The following is a 14,930-nucleotide window of genomic DNA, read 5'->3' as shown; positions in this document are numbered from 1 at the left end:
CCTGTATCATCAACTGCTCCCGTGTAAAATTACACGATCATCGCCAAGCACAGACAGAAAGGGTGAGCTCGACAATATAAGAAAAACCACATAAATTAAATAATATAAAACACCCAATCTTATTATCATAAAAAGAACTTGGTTACATTCTCAACACATCCCAAGGCTTTTCAACCACTAACATACAACAAGGTTAGTCATGGACTCAGGATTCATGATGCTCACACGAACCTGCCCGCTCGTGGTCCTGCCTCTACGAACCTCCCCGCTCGTAGTCCTACTCTACGGACCTACCCGCCCGTAGTCCAACACATGTGATCCATAAGCTGCGTACCTCCGCGCACGCAACATCTCTCAACTATGAGCACGGAACATACGAACCATCACATGTTATCCACCATCCATGAACCTACCCGCTCATGGAACAACATCTCCTGATCCATGTTTCATCAAAGCGTACAAATAATACACATAAACTGCACTAAACTCGCTTGGGCTAGAAGCCTTAACTCAAGCGACCAGGCCTCTCTCGCTTAAGCTAAGGTTCCTCGCTTGAGCGAGCATGCTGAACTGGTTAACCTGCGAAATCTCGCTTAGGCGAGTCCCTCCTCACCTGGGCGAGCTCACACTTCGCCTAACACTCAAACACTCGCCCAGGCGGTAAGTTAAGCAAAACGCAAAATTAAACAAGAGGTCTGTGTGAGGTCGCCCAAAACCATGATCCCCTAGTCTGTGCGAGGTACCCAAAACACAATCTCACATCCTCGTTTTCTCGCTTAGGCGAAATGTTATCGCTTGAGCGAAGCAACAGGTCGCCCAAAACCCTAACATTCTGCCTAAGCGAGTAGCTCGTGCAAAAACACAATTCTGGCTCTACAACTCTCACCTAGGCGAGCCTGGCTCGCCTGAGCAAGACTATCAGATTGCCTTACTGTTACGCGCACACAAAACCCGCACACCATGCCAAAACCTCATACAAACATGATAACCAAACCCTTTCATCGTTCCAACATTACGAACCTATTTTAGACTCCAAAATTTGACTCCCAAAAAAAGCAATTACCCAAAATCCCATACAGTACCAAGAACGCCAATATTTCCATATATTCACACAAGGGTTTAGTCATATACAACAAAACAATCACACACCCAAGTTGGCACGAAAAATCTTATGGTAAAGGCACATAATTCATTGCATATTACAAATTACACAAGAATCTTTAACAATTCATGAATGGTATGCAAAAGAGCTCCCCTAACCTGTGAATTCTTGCTTCAATTGGTTGTCTAACCTTGGCTTTGTGATATCCTTTGCCCTCCTAATCAATTACAACTTTGCCTCTAGGGCTTTCCCACCCTTTCACATTCAGACCACAAGTATTATAGCAAAAATAAAGAGATTAATTTGTTCTCATCAAGGTTTGAACCCACAACTCATCAATTACCAAGTCAATTGCACAACCAATTCAACCAATTCACATCTGTGATAATTCCTAAAATTTTAGGATTATATTATCACGTCTAGCATTTAAATATACTAACGAAATAATGCATAAATTAAAATAACACACAAAGGCATACATAGGACTTGAACCCAAGTCCTCTCACACAATTAAGTACTCTCAACCTCATGAGCTAGTACTTTTCCACGTCACAACAATTAACATTAAGTGTCATAAAGGCTTCCACTACCCGCATTTATTAAATAATTATTAATTTAATTATTTAAATTTCTCGGGTCTTACACCTTATCCTTTGGAGATGTTAAATCTAATTTATTGTCCAAAGAAAAATTTGATCTTAAAGTTCATTCTATGGACAAGGGTGAGGGTTTAAGTGTCAGAGGTAGAACTCAAGAAAGAAGGAGTACAAGTGACAAAAAGTTCAAATCCAAGTCTAGGGGACGCAAATCCAACAAATTTTTTTGCTATTGTAAGAAACCTGGACACGAGATTTCTGATTGTTTTATCTTGAAGAAAAAACAAGAAAAACAAGAAAAAGGAAAAGCCACACAATCCCCTAAAGTTGCCAATATTGAAGCTGACTTTGACGGTGATATTACCTTGTTTGTTGTCTCTTCTAATAAGAGGAGTAAAACATAATGGATCCTTGATTCTGGATGTACTTTTCATATGTGTCCCTATAAGGACTTATTCACTACTTTTGAATTTGTTGATTGTGGTGTTGTCTTGATGGGTAATGATGCCCAATGCAAGATTGCAGGAATAGGTATAATTTAGATTAAGACTGATGATGGTGTCGTTAGGACTTTGTTTGATGTTCGCTATATACCTGAATTAAAGCGAAACTTAATTTCACTTGGCACTCTTGAATCTCTCGGGTGCAAGTACTCAGCTGAAGGTGGAGTTCTAAAGGTATCAAAAGGTTCTCTTGTTCTCTTGAAAGCCAACCGAATTGGAAGCTTATATGTCCTGTGTAAAACCCGTAGAATTTAATTAATTAAATAAATAAATAATTAATAAATGCGGGTAGGAAGAGCCTTTATGGCATTAAATTCTAACTTGTATGATGTGGAAAAGCACTAGCTCAAATGGTTGAGAGTACTTTGATTGTGTGAGAGGGCTTGGGTTTAAGTCCTATGTATGGTAATTATGTGTTATTTATTTGTTGTTATATTTTTATATATGTGCGAACATGTTGTAGAATAATATAATCATTAAATTGTATTAGTTGTCATGAAATATGAATTGGTTGAATGGTTTGGTATTGATTTGGCATTGCATGGTTGTGGGTTCAAATCTTGGGGAAGCAGCTTAGGAGGGTTGGAAAGTAGACCATAATTAACCATTGAATGGCAATTATCACATGCATTAAGCCATTTTTCGTTTTGGAACCATTAACTCAAAATTAAGGGCAATTAAAGAGGGAATAAGGGAGAGAGAGAAGGGTTTTGGAACCTGATTGTTCTGCAACAGTTTGGGAAAGAATTCAGACTTGGAGTGGTGTGAGAGATTAACATAGAGCAGCTGAATTGGGAGAGAAAGCCAAAAGGAGGCCATTGGTGATTATAAGGAACTCTCAAGTGTCTACTTTTAAGCAAGGAGTCCAGGTTTGGGGAGTTTTACTCATTTTTTTTATATGCGTGATTAAATTACATAATGTATATCTTGAATTGTATGACCAATCTTAGATTTTGTTCGAATTGTTGAGTTTTTGGAAAAATTCCAGAAACCGCCTGGCGGGCTACGCATAGCCGCCAGGCGACACATCATGTTCTTGGTATTTTTGGGTTCCTACGAGGGACCGCCTGACGGTAAGCTCCCGACCGCCAGGCGACACAAAGCTTTTCACCAGTTTTCTGGGTTTTTGGATGAAGGGCCTGGCGGTGACTGTTGAACCGCCAGGCAACACAAACCAGTTTGGTTTAATTTTGATGATTTTGAGGTTCTAGTGTGTTTTTTATCGGAGGGAAATCATGTGATAGCTGTTAAAGGGTGATATAACTTGTATTTCATTGATATTTAGTGTAATTGATAGTGGAATTCAATGGAACAGTGAAACTGAAGTCTTAGGGTTTTGATGTTGGAGGTTTGGTAGAATTGAGCATGATAGTTATCGATTATACTAAAACAAATTTTTGTTGGAATTAGTTAGGGTGATTATTGGTGTCACTAGCGTCATGTTCTTTGAGGGAAACGACTAAGATAGAAATAGGAGAGAAAACAGATGGTGTGGGAGATTCTTCGCAGGTGCTGGAAGTTTGGGAAATTGCCAGAACTTATGCACCGCTTGGCGGTACGTGACCTGCCGCCAGACGCCATCACAGTGGTATTAATTCTGGGTGGCTGTAAGAGATAGGACTGATTTTGGGAATTTTGTTGTCCAAGGAGGAAAGGAAATGGAATCGGGGAATGTTGATTGGGAATTTAGAAATGTGTTAAGCAGATGATTGAGTTGAGATAGGAAGAGTTGGAACTTTAGCACATTAGAGAATTCTATTTAAACTAGTATCAATAAGTGAGCTTGGATGGAAAAACCAAAGAGGAGACGTTGAGGCATGGGAAGTACTATTAGGTGCCAAATTAATCCAGATCGTAACCATCATGTCTAGGAACTGAATAATGAGTTACGGGGAATAATTGAATAGTGGTAAACTCAATTGTGGTAAGAGTTGGGATTGGTATAAATTGCAAAGTGAAAAATGTTAAACCTGAGGGCATGAGTTGGTACTTGGGGGAAACTCAAAACTAGTGACATGTTAGTGATTCAATTGAAATTGAGTAAATTAACTTGAGGATATAATGAGAATTGGGAGCTATAGAGGATAGTGGGTGGCAATAATACATCTGTTAAGAAAATTGACTTTCTAGAAATGTGCAAGGAGTGCGTGGGAGGTTAGCATTTGAAGAGTGCAGGAAAAATCAGAATAGTGGTTGTTCTGGTATAGCGCCTGACGACATCGTGCGAACCGCCAGCGGGAGTGACTATTCCAGGGAGGAGTTTAACACGAGGTGCCTGGCGGACAGGAGGGTCCCGTCAGGCGGTGTATGGAAACAGTGAGTATTCTAAGGCGCATGGCACTTGGCAGTACGCGTCATCCGCCAGGCGGTTTGGAAGCTAGCAGCGCCTAACGGTACTTGTCCCCCGCCAGGCGATTTTGATGTTGCAGCCTTGAGATGTTGGATTCTACACGCGTGATCTACAAGGATTTTATGGTGCTTCAAAGGTGGGATTGCTGGTGTTCCTTGAGTTGAGCTCGGAACGTATCCCTTGAGTTGAGCTCGGGATAGGGGTTAAGCACGTGGCATTCCTCGAGTTGAGCTCGGAATGGCATCCCTCGAGTTGAGCTCGAAATGGCGGATGAACACGAGGAACCCTTGGATTGAGCTCGGGTTGACGAGTGTTGCCTGTGTGAGTGTGCTGGTTGTGGCCAGTACGGATGGGTCCAGATAGATTGCCCTCCTCAGTAAATAGTTGACGAGTTTGGTAGTCTTGGGACGTTACGAACTATGTTCGTATTTGGGAACTCCACCTAACGTTACGGTGTATGATCCGTAGCAATGGTTTCCCGCACGTGTTCTATCAGTTGTGGCTAATAGGTATGGCAGTAAGTCGCCTTGGGGCAATCACTAAAAGAGGTAGAACACGAATGACCTGGTTGTGGCCAAGTGATATGGAATCGAAGGAGAGATTTTACTTGGTGTGTTTGCTTGAAATATATAAGTGTCTTATGTACATATATGAATATAATTGTATGTTGATTTTGTTAAGCTCACCCTATCTGCTTGTGTTTGACGATGATCGTGTGCGCGGTACACGTGAGCAGATGATGTTGATGTAGGTGGTACTAGTGATGCTTAGCTACGGAGCGAGGAAAAGCTTGGGAGTTTATATATTTTCCTGTTTTATGATTTTGGCATAAGTTGTAAACTTTTATGAGATATTTTTGGATTATTCCACCTTTGTAATTATGGATTTTGGTTTTATCATTGAAAATTTTAAGAGTTTGAATTTCCTGCGTTTTGGGAAATGAGGTATTATTAAATGAAAATGTTTATTATTTCTTTATTCATTATTAAAACCCGTAATATCCTAACGGGATGTTACATCCTGCAAGGGACTGTTGTGACAGATTCAATAGTTGTATCATCTTCTATGGCTGAAAATGATGTCACTAAATTATGCCACATGCGCTTAGGCCATATGAGTGAAAAAGGCATGCATCTTCTAAGCAAGCAAGGATATCTTGGTAAGCATGTCATTGGTAAGTTGGAGTTTTGCAAACATTGTGCTTTTGGGAAACAAAAAAGGTTAGTTTCTCTACAGCAACTCACAGTATAAAAGGTATTCTTGATTATATTCACTCTGATCTTTGGGGGCCTTCTAAAGTTCCTTCCTATGGAGGACGTCGCTATATGATGACTATCATTGATGACTTTTCCCGTAAGGTATAGGTCTATTTTTTGCGACATAAAAATGAGACTTTCCCCACATTCAAGAAGTGGAAAAATCTTGTTGAAACCCAGAGAGGGAAGAAAGTAAAGAAGCTCAGAACAGATAATGGATTAGAGTTTTGTAGTGGTGACTTTAATGAGTTCTGCACAAATCATGGTATTGCTAGACACAAAACCGTTCTAAGGAATCCCCAACAAAATGGTGTTGCAGAACGAATGAATAGGACTCTACTTAAGAGAGCTCGTTGTACGCTCTCAAATGTTGGGCTAGGGCATCGACATGATCTTTGGACCGAGGCAGTATCTACTGCATGCTATTTGGTCAACCGTTCTCCACATTCAACACTTGACTTCAAAGTTCCAAAAGAGATTTGGTCAGGTAATCCTGTTGATTATTCTAATTTAAGAATTTTTGGATGTCCTGCACATGCACATATTAATAATGGCAAATTAGCTCCAATAGCTATTGAGTGCATATTTCTAGGTTATGCATCTGAATCTAAAGGATATCGTTTGTGGTGCTCTAAATCAAAGTCTAAAAAGCTAATTCTTGGTAGAGATGTAATTTTTAATGAGGATGCATTATTATCTTCTGGAAAACAGTCTTTTGTGTCTTCTTCTACCAATACAGGTATTGTACAAGGTAGTAATGAGAAGGTGGAGTTTGAATTCAAATATGTAGTTCCTAGTATTGATGTCCTATCTTCCTTTACAAATGAATCCAATATTGATGATCATCATGATGATGGTGAATGTGATTAGAGGTGTCAATTTGACCCAGCCCACAGGGCTTGGCCTTGGCCCATGTGGGTTAGGGCCAAAAAAGCCCCCATCAAAGAAGCCCACAAGGCAAAAAACCCTATAAAAGTCCTGTGGGCCAGCGCCAACCCATGTGCTTTCATCTTTCACATGAAAAATATATTATTTTTTAAAATATATTATTATTTGTGGGACAAGCCCAACGACCCAAATAGGTCAAACGACTCGAACCTGTGCGACGACCTCGAGAAGAATGACGACTTGAACGAGTCCGATGATCCAGACTAGGGATGTCAACAGGGCGGGTAGGATACGTGTAGTAGCTCCCCCGTACCCTACCTGCTGGATAAATATCTGCCCCGTACCCATATCCATATCCGTCGGGTATCCGTTATGTGGGTACCCGCCTATTTTTTTAATATCCGCGGCTATCCACGGGTACCCGCAGATATTTACAAAATTATTTAAAAAACAAATATTTAATCATAAATTCAAATAAAATAAAATAAAATACATCACTTCATAAATTTTAAATAAAGTTCAAATAAACTCAAGTTCATACAAGTCCAAATAATTATAAAAGTAAATATAAAATGACGTTCAACCCAATGAAAATTCTTTAATCAGTGTTTTGATAAAAAAAATCCACTTTCTCCAATTGATTCCTAAAAAAAATAAAAAAAATAAATAAATAATAAACCTCAATTGCCACGTGCCAAGTATTCTTATTTTGATTCCATCATTTCACAACAAGCATACCATAAACATCGTTATCTATATAGGATTTGATCTATATGCCCAATTTCAAATAAAGGAAAGAGAAGAATGTCAAGGGGGTGTACTTGGAAGAATACAACGTACCAATACTTAAATTTGAAGAATGAAGATAGAAGACAAGATACGCAACTTAGAAAAAATTAGGCCAGAATATTTTTTACTAGTATATATATATATATATATATATATATATATATATATATATATATGAGGGTACTTTTGTGAATTAAAATTTAGCGGGTACGGATATCCACGGGTAAGGATACTATGATACACGTACCCGCCCCATTAACATGCGGGTATAAAAAATACTCGTACCCGCGGGTAGCGGATATCCATTTTTAATATCCTTTCCCTACACGTTATGGGTTTTATCCGTGGATACCCGCGGGTACGAATTTTTTTGACATCCCTAATCCAGACAGGCCTAGCGACCCGAACAGGCCCGACGACCCGAACGTGCACGACGACCAGGAAGGGCCCGACGACCAGGATGGGCCCGACGACCTGGTCGAGCTTGATGATCCGAACGGGCTCGACGATCCGGACGAGCTCGACGATCCGGACGAGCTCGACGACCCGAACGGGCCTGACAATCCGAACGTGCCCGACGACCCGGACGGGCCCAACGACCTAGACGGGCCCGACGAGCCTGATGACCCAGACAGGCCTGACGACCTGGACGGGCCCGATGACCAAGACGGGCTTGACGACAAAGACGTGCCTAATGACCAAGACGGGCCCGACAACACAGACCAAGCCGATGACCCAGAAGGGCCCGACAACCCAGACAGGCCAGACAACTCGGACGGGCCCGATAACCCCGATGGAACCGTTGACCCGGACGGACCCAACAACCCAGACTGGCCCTACGACATATGGATTTTTTTGCTAAACGAAAAGTTTTTGGACCTGTATTTCGCACTCCTAAAGGTGTGAAACCCGTTGGGTACATATGGATTTTTGTGCAAAAAAAATCAAATTAAGAATGATGAAATTGTTAGATACAAAGCAGAATGGGTTGCTCAAGGTTTTTCACAAAACCTGATATTGATTTATGAAAAGACATATTCACTGGTATTGGATGCAACAACATTACAATATTTGATTATCCTAGTTCGACAACAAGGTTTGCATTTACATCAAATGAATGATGTTACAACTTATTGTACGGTTCTCTTGAGAATCATATTTATATGAAAATCCCTGAAGGATTTTATTTGCCCAACAAGGTAAATTCTAAAGAGGGTTATTCAATAAAATTGAACAAGCCCTTTTATTGATTAAAGCAATCAGGACGTGTATGACATAACCGTCTTGTTGATTACTTATTAAAAGAAGGATGTATAAATGATCTTATATGTTCTTGTATTTATATGAAAAGATCCAAAAATGAATTTGCCATAATTATTGTTTATGTAGATGACATAAACATTGTTGGAACTCCTAATGGGCTCACAAAGGCAATTGATTCTTAAAGAAAGAATTTGAGATGAAGGATCTTAAAAAGGAAAAACTTTTGTTTGAAATTACAAATTGAGTATTTAATAAAGGTGTTTTTTATACATCAAGAGGCTTATATAATTAAGGTGCGTAAAATGTTCTAAATGGACAAGTCACATCCATTATGCACTTTAATAGTTGTGAGGTCGTTTTGACAAATGCTCTTCTTAGACCTCAAGAAAATGATGAAGATCTTCTTAGTCTAGAAGTACCATATCTTAGTGTTATAAGAGCACTAATGTATCTTGCTAATTATACTTGACATGATATTGCATTTGTTATAAATTTGTTAAGCAAGATATAATTCTTCACCTACAAGAAGACAACAGATTGGAGTAAAAAATATACTTTGTTACCTTAAGGATACTACAAATATGGAATTATTTTATCCAAATGATTCAAAATTGGATCTAATGGATTATGCATATGCATGTTATTTATTATATTCTCACAATGTCACAATGGTCGATCATAAACAAAATATTTATTCACATGTGGTAGCAATATAGTTTCATGATGATGTGTGAAAGAGACCATAAGAGTAATATCGTCAAAATCATGTATAATTTTTAGCATTACATGAGGTAAGTCGTGAATATGTTTAGTTAAGGTTTATAATTCAACATGTGCGATAAACTTGTGGTCGATCCTTAAGAAGAATGGAATCAACAACCATATATGAAGATAATAATGCATTGTTCAATTGAAAGGATGATGTAGAGATCCAAAAGATTCGTTCATGCGAAAATCTAGCAGATTTATTTACAAAGTCTTTACCAAGAAGAACTTTTGAGCAATTGGTTCACAAGATTGGACTCTGTCATCTTAATGATGTAAGTTTACATGAGGGAAAGAATTAGAAGATGTAAAGAATAATATTATATAGAATGGTGTAAATGAATATGTAGTAAATTGCTTCAAACCATGTTGCACACAATCATCAACTTCATTGTAGTATAATTGGATCTCTGGGTGTGGTGAAAAATCATTCCAAGCTGCTCGAACACAAACAAGAATCATTCCAAACATAGTTGGAATCGTTCCAACAACGTGTGGAATCATTCCAAGGTAACCACCACACACTTTGGAATCATTCCAAAATGTTGTGGAATCATTCCACTACGTGTTGGAATCGTTCCAAGAAGCTATTGAAATTGGTGGAATCGTTCCAACCTGGTTGTACTTTGTCTTCCTCACCAAGCTGGAATGCTTCCAATCATGACGGGTTCGTCTTCCTCTACCACGATTGCAGGGATGCGTTCGTCTTCGTCCACCACGTGAAGAACGAATTAATATAGTGTGGAAAAAACCAAAAATGAAGAGGATAATATAGTCATTTAGCATCAGTCACCATCACTAGCAAGATCACATTTACCCCCAATCCCACTATTCCTTGACCTCTATCCCTCTCACTCACCCCAAAACAAACAAGCTAATCACCAACTATTCCTCGCCTTCTATTCCTTCTGAACATTGAATCACCCAAAAGAACATAGATTAACACCATTAGTAATTGAGGACTAATTTCATAAATTTTGAAAGTATAAGGACTTAATTAGACCAAACTTTGGAAAAGGGACTAAAACCAAAATCATTTAATAGTTTAGGGACCAAAAACATAATTAATCTTTCTTTTAAATTAAAATATCCACCTGTCAAATCTATCATTTAAGTAATAGTTCTTTAGAATGTCTTTTATTTGACATTTTTTTTAAAATTTAATTATTTTTTAAATTAAATTACATTCAACATAAAAATAAAAAGAATATGTTAGATGTATAATTAACTCTTTGTTTAAATTATAAAAGGTTATAAAATAAAATAAAAAATCATATGTCTAAAAATTAAAATTAAAAAAACTAGAAAACACCATTTACGTAGCCACTAATATTTTTTTTCTTATTTAAATTTTGTTACTTTATAAATCAGAATGTTTCTAATTGAATTCTTATTATACGTTTTTGTTCTGTTAATTGTTTAACGTATTTTTATTTTCATGTAAGTATCTTACCTTTTTATTTTTTACGTTAAAAGAATTATATGATTATTATTTTCCTTTTCTTATCTTCGGTTTACTCATTAATTTGTTTGTTTTCTCTCTAATTTTCTTTCGGTTGATAATAAATTGACTCTTTCTCTCTTAAAACAAAGTTAATTGAACGACATAAGAATAAAAAAAAAATACAAGTCGATGGACGAGTTATATTATAACATTGATGACAAAAATCAAATAATACAACATTAAAATAAAAATAAAAATTAATTTAATCAGACAAGAAAATAAGATTCTTCCTTATGAAATCTATTAAAAATACTTGAATTTATGAAATGGTTAAAACTCATTTAACTTACATCTTTTACAATTTTTTGGATTCATTATCTTTTTAATTTTTAAACTTTGATCTATAATTAAAATTAATTTTTGTTCGAAACTTCAATACATTTTAATCTATAAACTTTAATCATACATAAATATAATAAAAGAAAAGTTAATATAATTGAATTAAAAAAATTATATTTATTATTTTTAAAATTTAGAGACAAAATATACGGATAGTAAAAAATTTTAATTCTTTAGTAATAACATTTATTTAGAAGTAGTAAGTTAGATTTATTCCAATGGTTATTGTTATTAATCAGTGTCGAAAACTGTCACAAAATCTTCAAATAGAAAGTCCAACGCAAGCCAGACACAGAGATAGAAAGTGTAGTGACATTGGAAATTTGCAACCCATTTGGCACGTTGTGAGAAGCACGCAGCACAAGGTTGTTGGCATTGTCTCTTAATTGAAATTCGTCATCACTCCCCATCCATCCATTAATGGAAGCATTGGATTGACCAAAGACATTGAATTGAAATGGAGAAGCGTGAAATGAGGATAAGATGTGGCGTAGGGAAGTCAGAAAACAGGTATTTGCGCTTTCGCATAATTTCTTGTTAGTATTAATTCACTTGTTTCTTTTTCCTTTGCTCCCACAACACAATTCGAAGCAGAACACATAGTGCTTAAAAAACTGAAACAAAAATGTCGACGTTGAAGGTGCCTCATTCTGTTCCCGCTGCTGCCGATGACTGTGAGCAGCTCCGAAAAGCCTTCGCAGGTTTCATTCTTCAATTCAACTTTTAAATTTTAATGATATGCTACCATCGCTGTAAATTAACCTTGTGCATGTAAAGGTATTAATAATGGAAGGTGTTGTTTATCTGTGATGCGATCATTCTTAGATTGAAAGGCAGAGAACGATGATCCTAAATACTCTATCAGTTAAAAAGGAATAATTAATCCAAGATTTTTCAAGTGATACATGATAATCTGTTATCGGAATTATTAAACTGAAGATCATATTTTTTGATTATGCTGTTCCAAGTTATTTCAAAATCATGCAGTTTATGGATTGTGATTTTGTTTTAAGTTTTGAGGATCGTGGGTGATAGATTGATTTTGTTTTTTATTTGACTTTTGATGATGAGTTTTTAATTCACCAAATGTAATTACAGGTTGGGGGACAAACGAAGGGCTGATCATATCCATCTTGTCTCATAGAAATGATAGTCAGAAGAAGCTTATCCGAGAAACTTATGCCAAGACCTTCGGAGAAGATCTCCTCAAGGTCTTGGACAAAGAACTCACCAGCGATTTTGAGGTCAGTTCAGGGATATAGCTTTTCTCATAATTGAGGCCTGGGTTTGGTATCTAAGAGTAATGTATTAACTTGGGAGCATGACTTGCTTCCGAAATGGATGGTAACAAAAATTGATAATAAAACAATTCTGTTGGAATAATATACATATCTTTTATTGGTGTGTTTGAAACTCATGCACTTTCGAATTTTCTCCTGACCAGAGGCTGGTTCATCTTTGGACACTTGATTCTGCTGAACGTGATGCTTTTTTGGCAAATGAGGCAGCTAAAAAGTGGACTTCAAGCAATCGGGTTCTGGTAGAAATAGCCTGCGCTAGGTCCTCCGAACAATTGTTGGCTGCGAGGAGGGCGTACCATGCTCTTTATAAGAAGTCCATTGAGGAGGATGTTGCACTTCGCACAACCGGGGACTTCCGTAAGGTACTGATTCTTGAGTCTAACCTTGTTATTAGTTGAAATCAACATTTTAGAGTCCTATATTGTTGTTATGAATGAGATGATTTTACATTATTTTTCCCATCAGACAACAAACTTCTTTCGTAAAAAAACTTGATTCACCTCTTGTGTTGTTTCATTCATGCTTTCAACAATGAACTCTTCTTGATAGGAATATAAATAGTTAGCAAGTAAATTTTATATTGACACAGAAAGTTATTTGTTTGTCACTACCACCATCTATCCTTTCCCACAATGTTTTGGTCAATTTGTGTTAGTGATGCGATAAAAATTGAATGAATGAATGAATACAATTGATGAGAACTAAATTGTATCTCAATGAACTGTGGGCCGCGACTTCTGATTAGCCTCAACTGCATTGGAACAACGAAACCTTTTGTTCAGTCTTATTTTATGTTTCTGCTGTTAGAATATGTAGACTCTTCAGCCGTACTTTTCCAAAGTTGAACTGAAATTATAGTTTGTATCTTTCACTAAAACTTATTTTGAACAATGTTTGTGGTTTCCTATAATATAATTTAATTTGTCTCACTCTCTTTGTTTGTTCTCTTTTAGCTCCTAGTACTTCTTGTTAGTTCTTATAGATATGAAGGAACTGAGGTCGACTTGAACTTGGCAAAAATTGAGGCAAAATTGCTGCATGACAAGATTTCAAAAAAGGCTTATAACGATGACGACCTAATCAGGATTTTCGCTACAAGGAGCAGAGCACAGACTAATGCTACTTTTAATCATTACAAAGATGAATTTGGAAAAGATATCAACAAGGTAACGTGGCTTATCTTGCATTACTCTGAATTCCTTACATATTTCCTACTTTTCCTTTCTTTCATCTCCCTTTTGTAACTCTTCAAATATGTGAAAAAGACAATGTATCTGAGTTATGCACCTCACTCCTTGCTTAGCCTTGAAGTTTTGGCAGCACCCCTTCGGTTTTATGGAACCTGATTCCACTGATGAGGCATTTTGTGAGCCAATGTTGCATTGCAGGACCTGAAGGCTGATCCAAAGAATGAATTCCTGACTTTACTAAGAGCAACTTCGAAGTGCTTGATCCATCCTGAGAAGTACTTTGCGAAGGTTCTCCGTTTGGCTATCAACGGGCGAGGGACCCTTGAAGAAGACCTTACAAGAGTGGTGGTCACGAGAGCGGAAGTTGATTTGAAAACGATTGGAGATGAGTATCAAAGGAGGAACAGTGTCCCTCTTGATCGTGCCATTGCCAAGGACACCAGTGGTGACTATGAGAAAATGCTTTTGGAGCTTTTAGGACACGAGGATGCTAAATAGAATGTTTGTACTTGTGGCAGAGATACTAAATAGAATGCAGCGTGATGATCTAGTGGTTCCATGTTGTGTTTTGGACCATTATGTCTTCCTGAGTTGAATAAATATATACCTCCTTGGCTCACTTGGGTGGGTTTTTTGAAGACCCTAGAATAGAATCGATGAGTTGCAAATATAAATGGAAGAGTGATAGAAATACTTTCTCTAGCAATCACCTTATTGGTGTCTCTCTTCCTGCATTTATATGTGTGGCTCAGATTTTGTAAATAAGGAATGACTTTATGGTCACTCCCCTAAAGTTAAATAAATATTTATAGAAAAAGGATTGTTAGCATTGTTCTTGCCAAATGAAAATATAATGTTATTTTTTGTTTCACAACCCCTGTTAGAATTCGGTTCTCTTGGGAGACGAATTCTAAACAGGTTTTTTTTTTTTTAATTTTTCTAATTTTAAAAAGTTTAAAAATCGTTTTGTTTATTAAAATTTTAAATTTTTTTGTTTATTAAAAATAATTTATTATAAATTTAAACTTTTTTATTATATGTTGAATTTGAAACTAAAAAAATATATTCAATTTATTTTTTATAA

General features: G+C 37.0%; 1 protein-coding gene across 1 annotated transcript; it reads left to right on the top strand.

The window, feature by feature from the left end:
- Positions 1–11,702: 11,702 nt before the first annotated feature.
- On the top strand, positions 11,703–14,675 carry LOC114195307 (annexin Gh1-like). The gene is made up of 6 exons (XM_028085725.2): positions 11,703–11,865; positions 11,996–12,056; positions 12,454–12,599; positions 12,800–13,018; positions 13,610–13,822; positions 14,045–14,675. The coding sequence occupies exons 1-6, from the start codon at positions 11,839–11,841 to the stop codon at positions 14,342–14,344; spliced, it is 966 nt and encodes a 321-aa protein (XP_027941526.1). The 5' UTR covers positions 11,703–11,838; the 3' UTR covers positions 14,345–14,675.
- The last annotated feature ends 255 nt before the right edge of the window (positions 14,676–14,930 follow it).

This window comes from Vigna unguiculata, chromosome 8 (assembly GCF_037176805.1).
Source record: "Vigna unguiculata cultivar grain cowpea cultivar isolate G323 ecotype 2 chromosome 8, ASM3717680v1, whole genome shotgun sequence".
Lineage (NCBI taxonomy): Eukaryota > Viridiplantae > Streptophyta > Magnoliopsida > Fabales > Fabaceae > Vigna > Vigna unguiculata.
The sequence above is the reverse complement of the archived record's forward strand: the minus strand, read 5'-3'. Positions and strand labels throughout refer to the sequence as shown.

What these genes read in the sequence shown, in the direction of transcription:
- LOC114195307 (XM_028085725.2), top strand. Translation starts at nt 11,839, where the DNA reads ATGTGGCGTAGGGAAGTCAGAAAACAG. An exon ending in GTAGGGAAGTCAGAAAACAG is followed by an intron (nt 11,866 to 11,995) that starts GTATTTGCGCTT and finishes TCGACGTTGAAG; the next exon opens with GTGCCTCATTCTGTTCCCGC. An exon ending in AACTCACCAGCGATTTTGAG is followed by an intron (nt 12,600 to 12,799) that starts GTCAGTTCAGGG and finishes TCTCCTGACCAG; the next exon opens with AGGCTGGTTCATCTTTGGAC.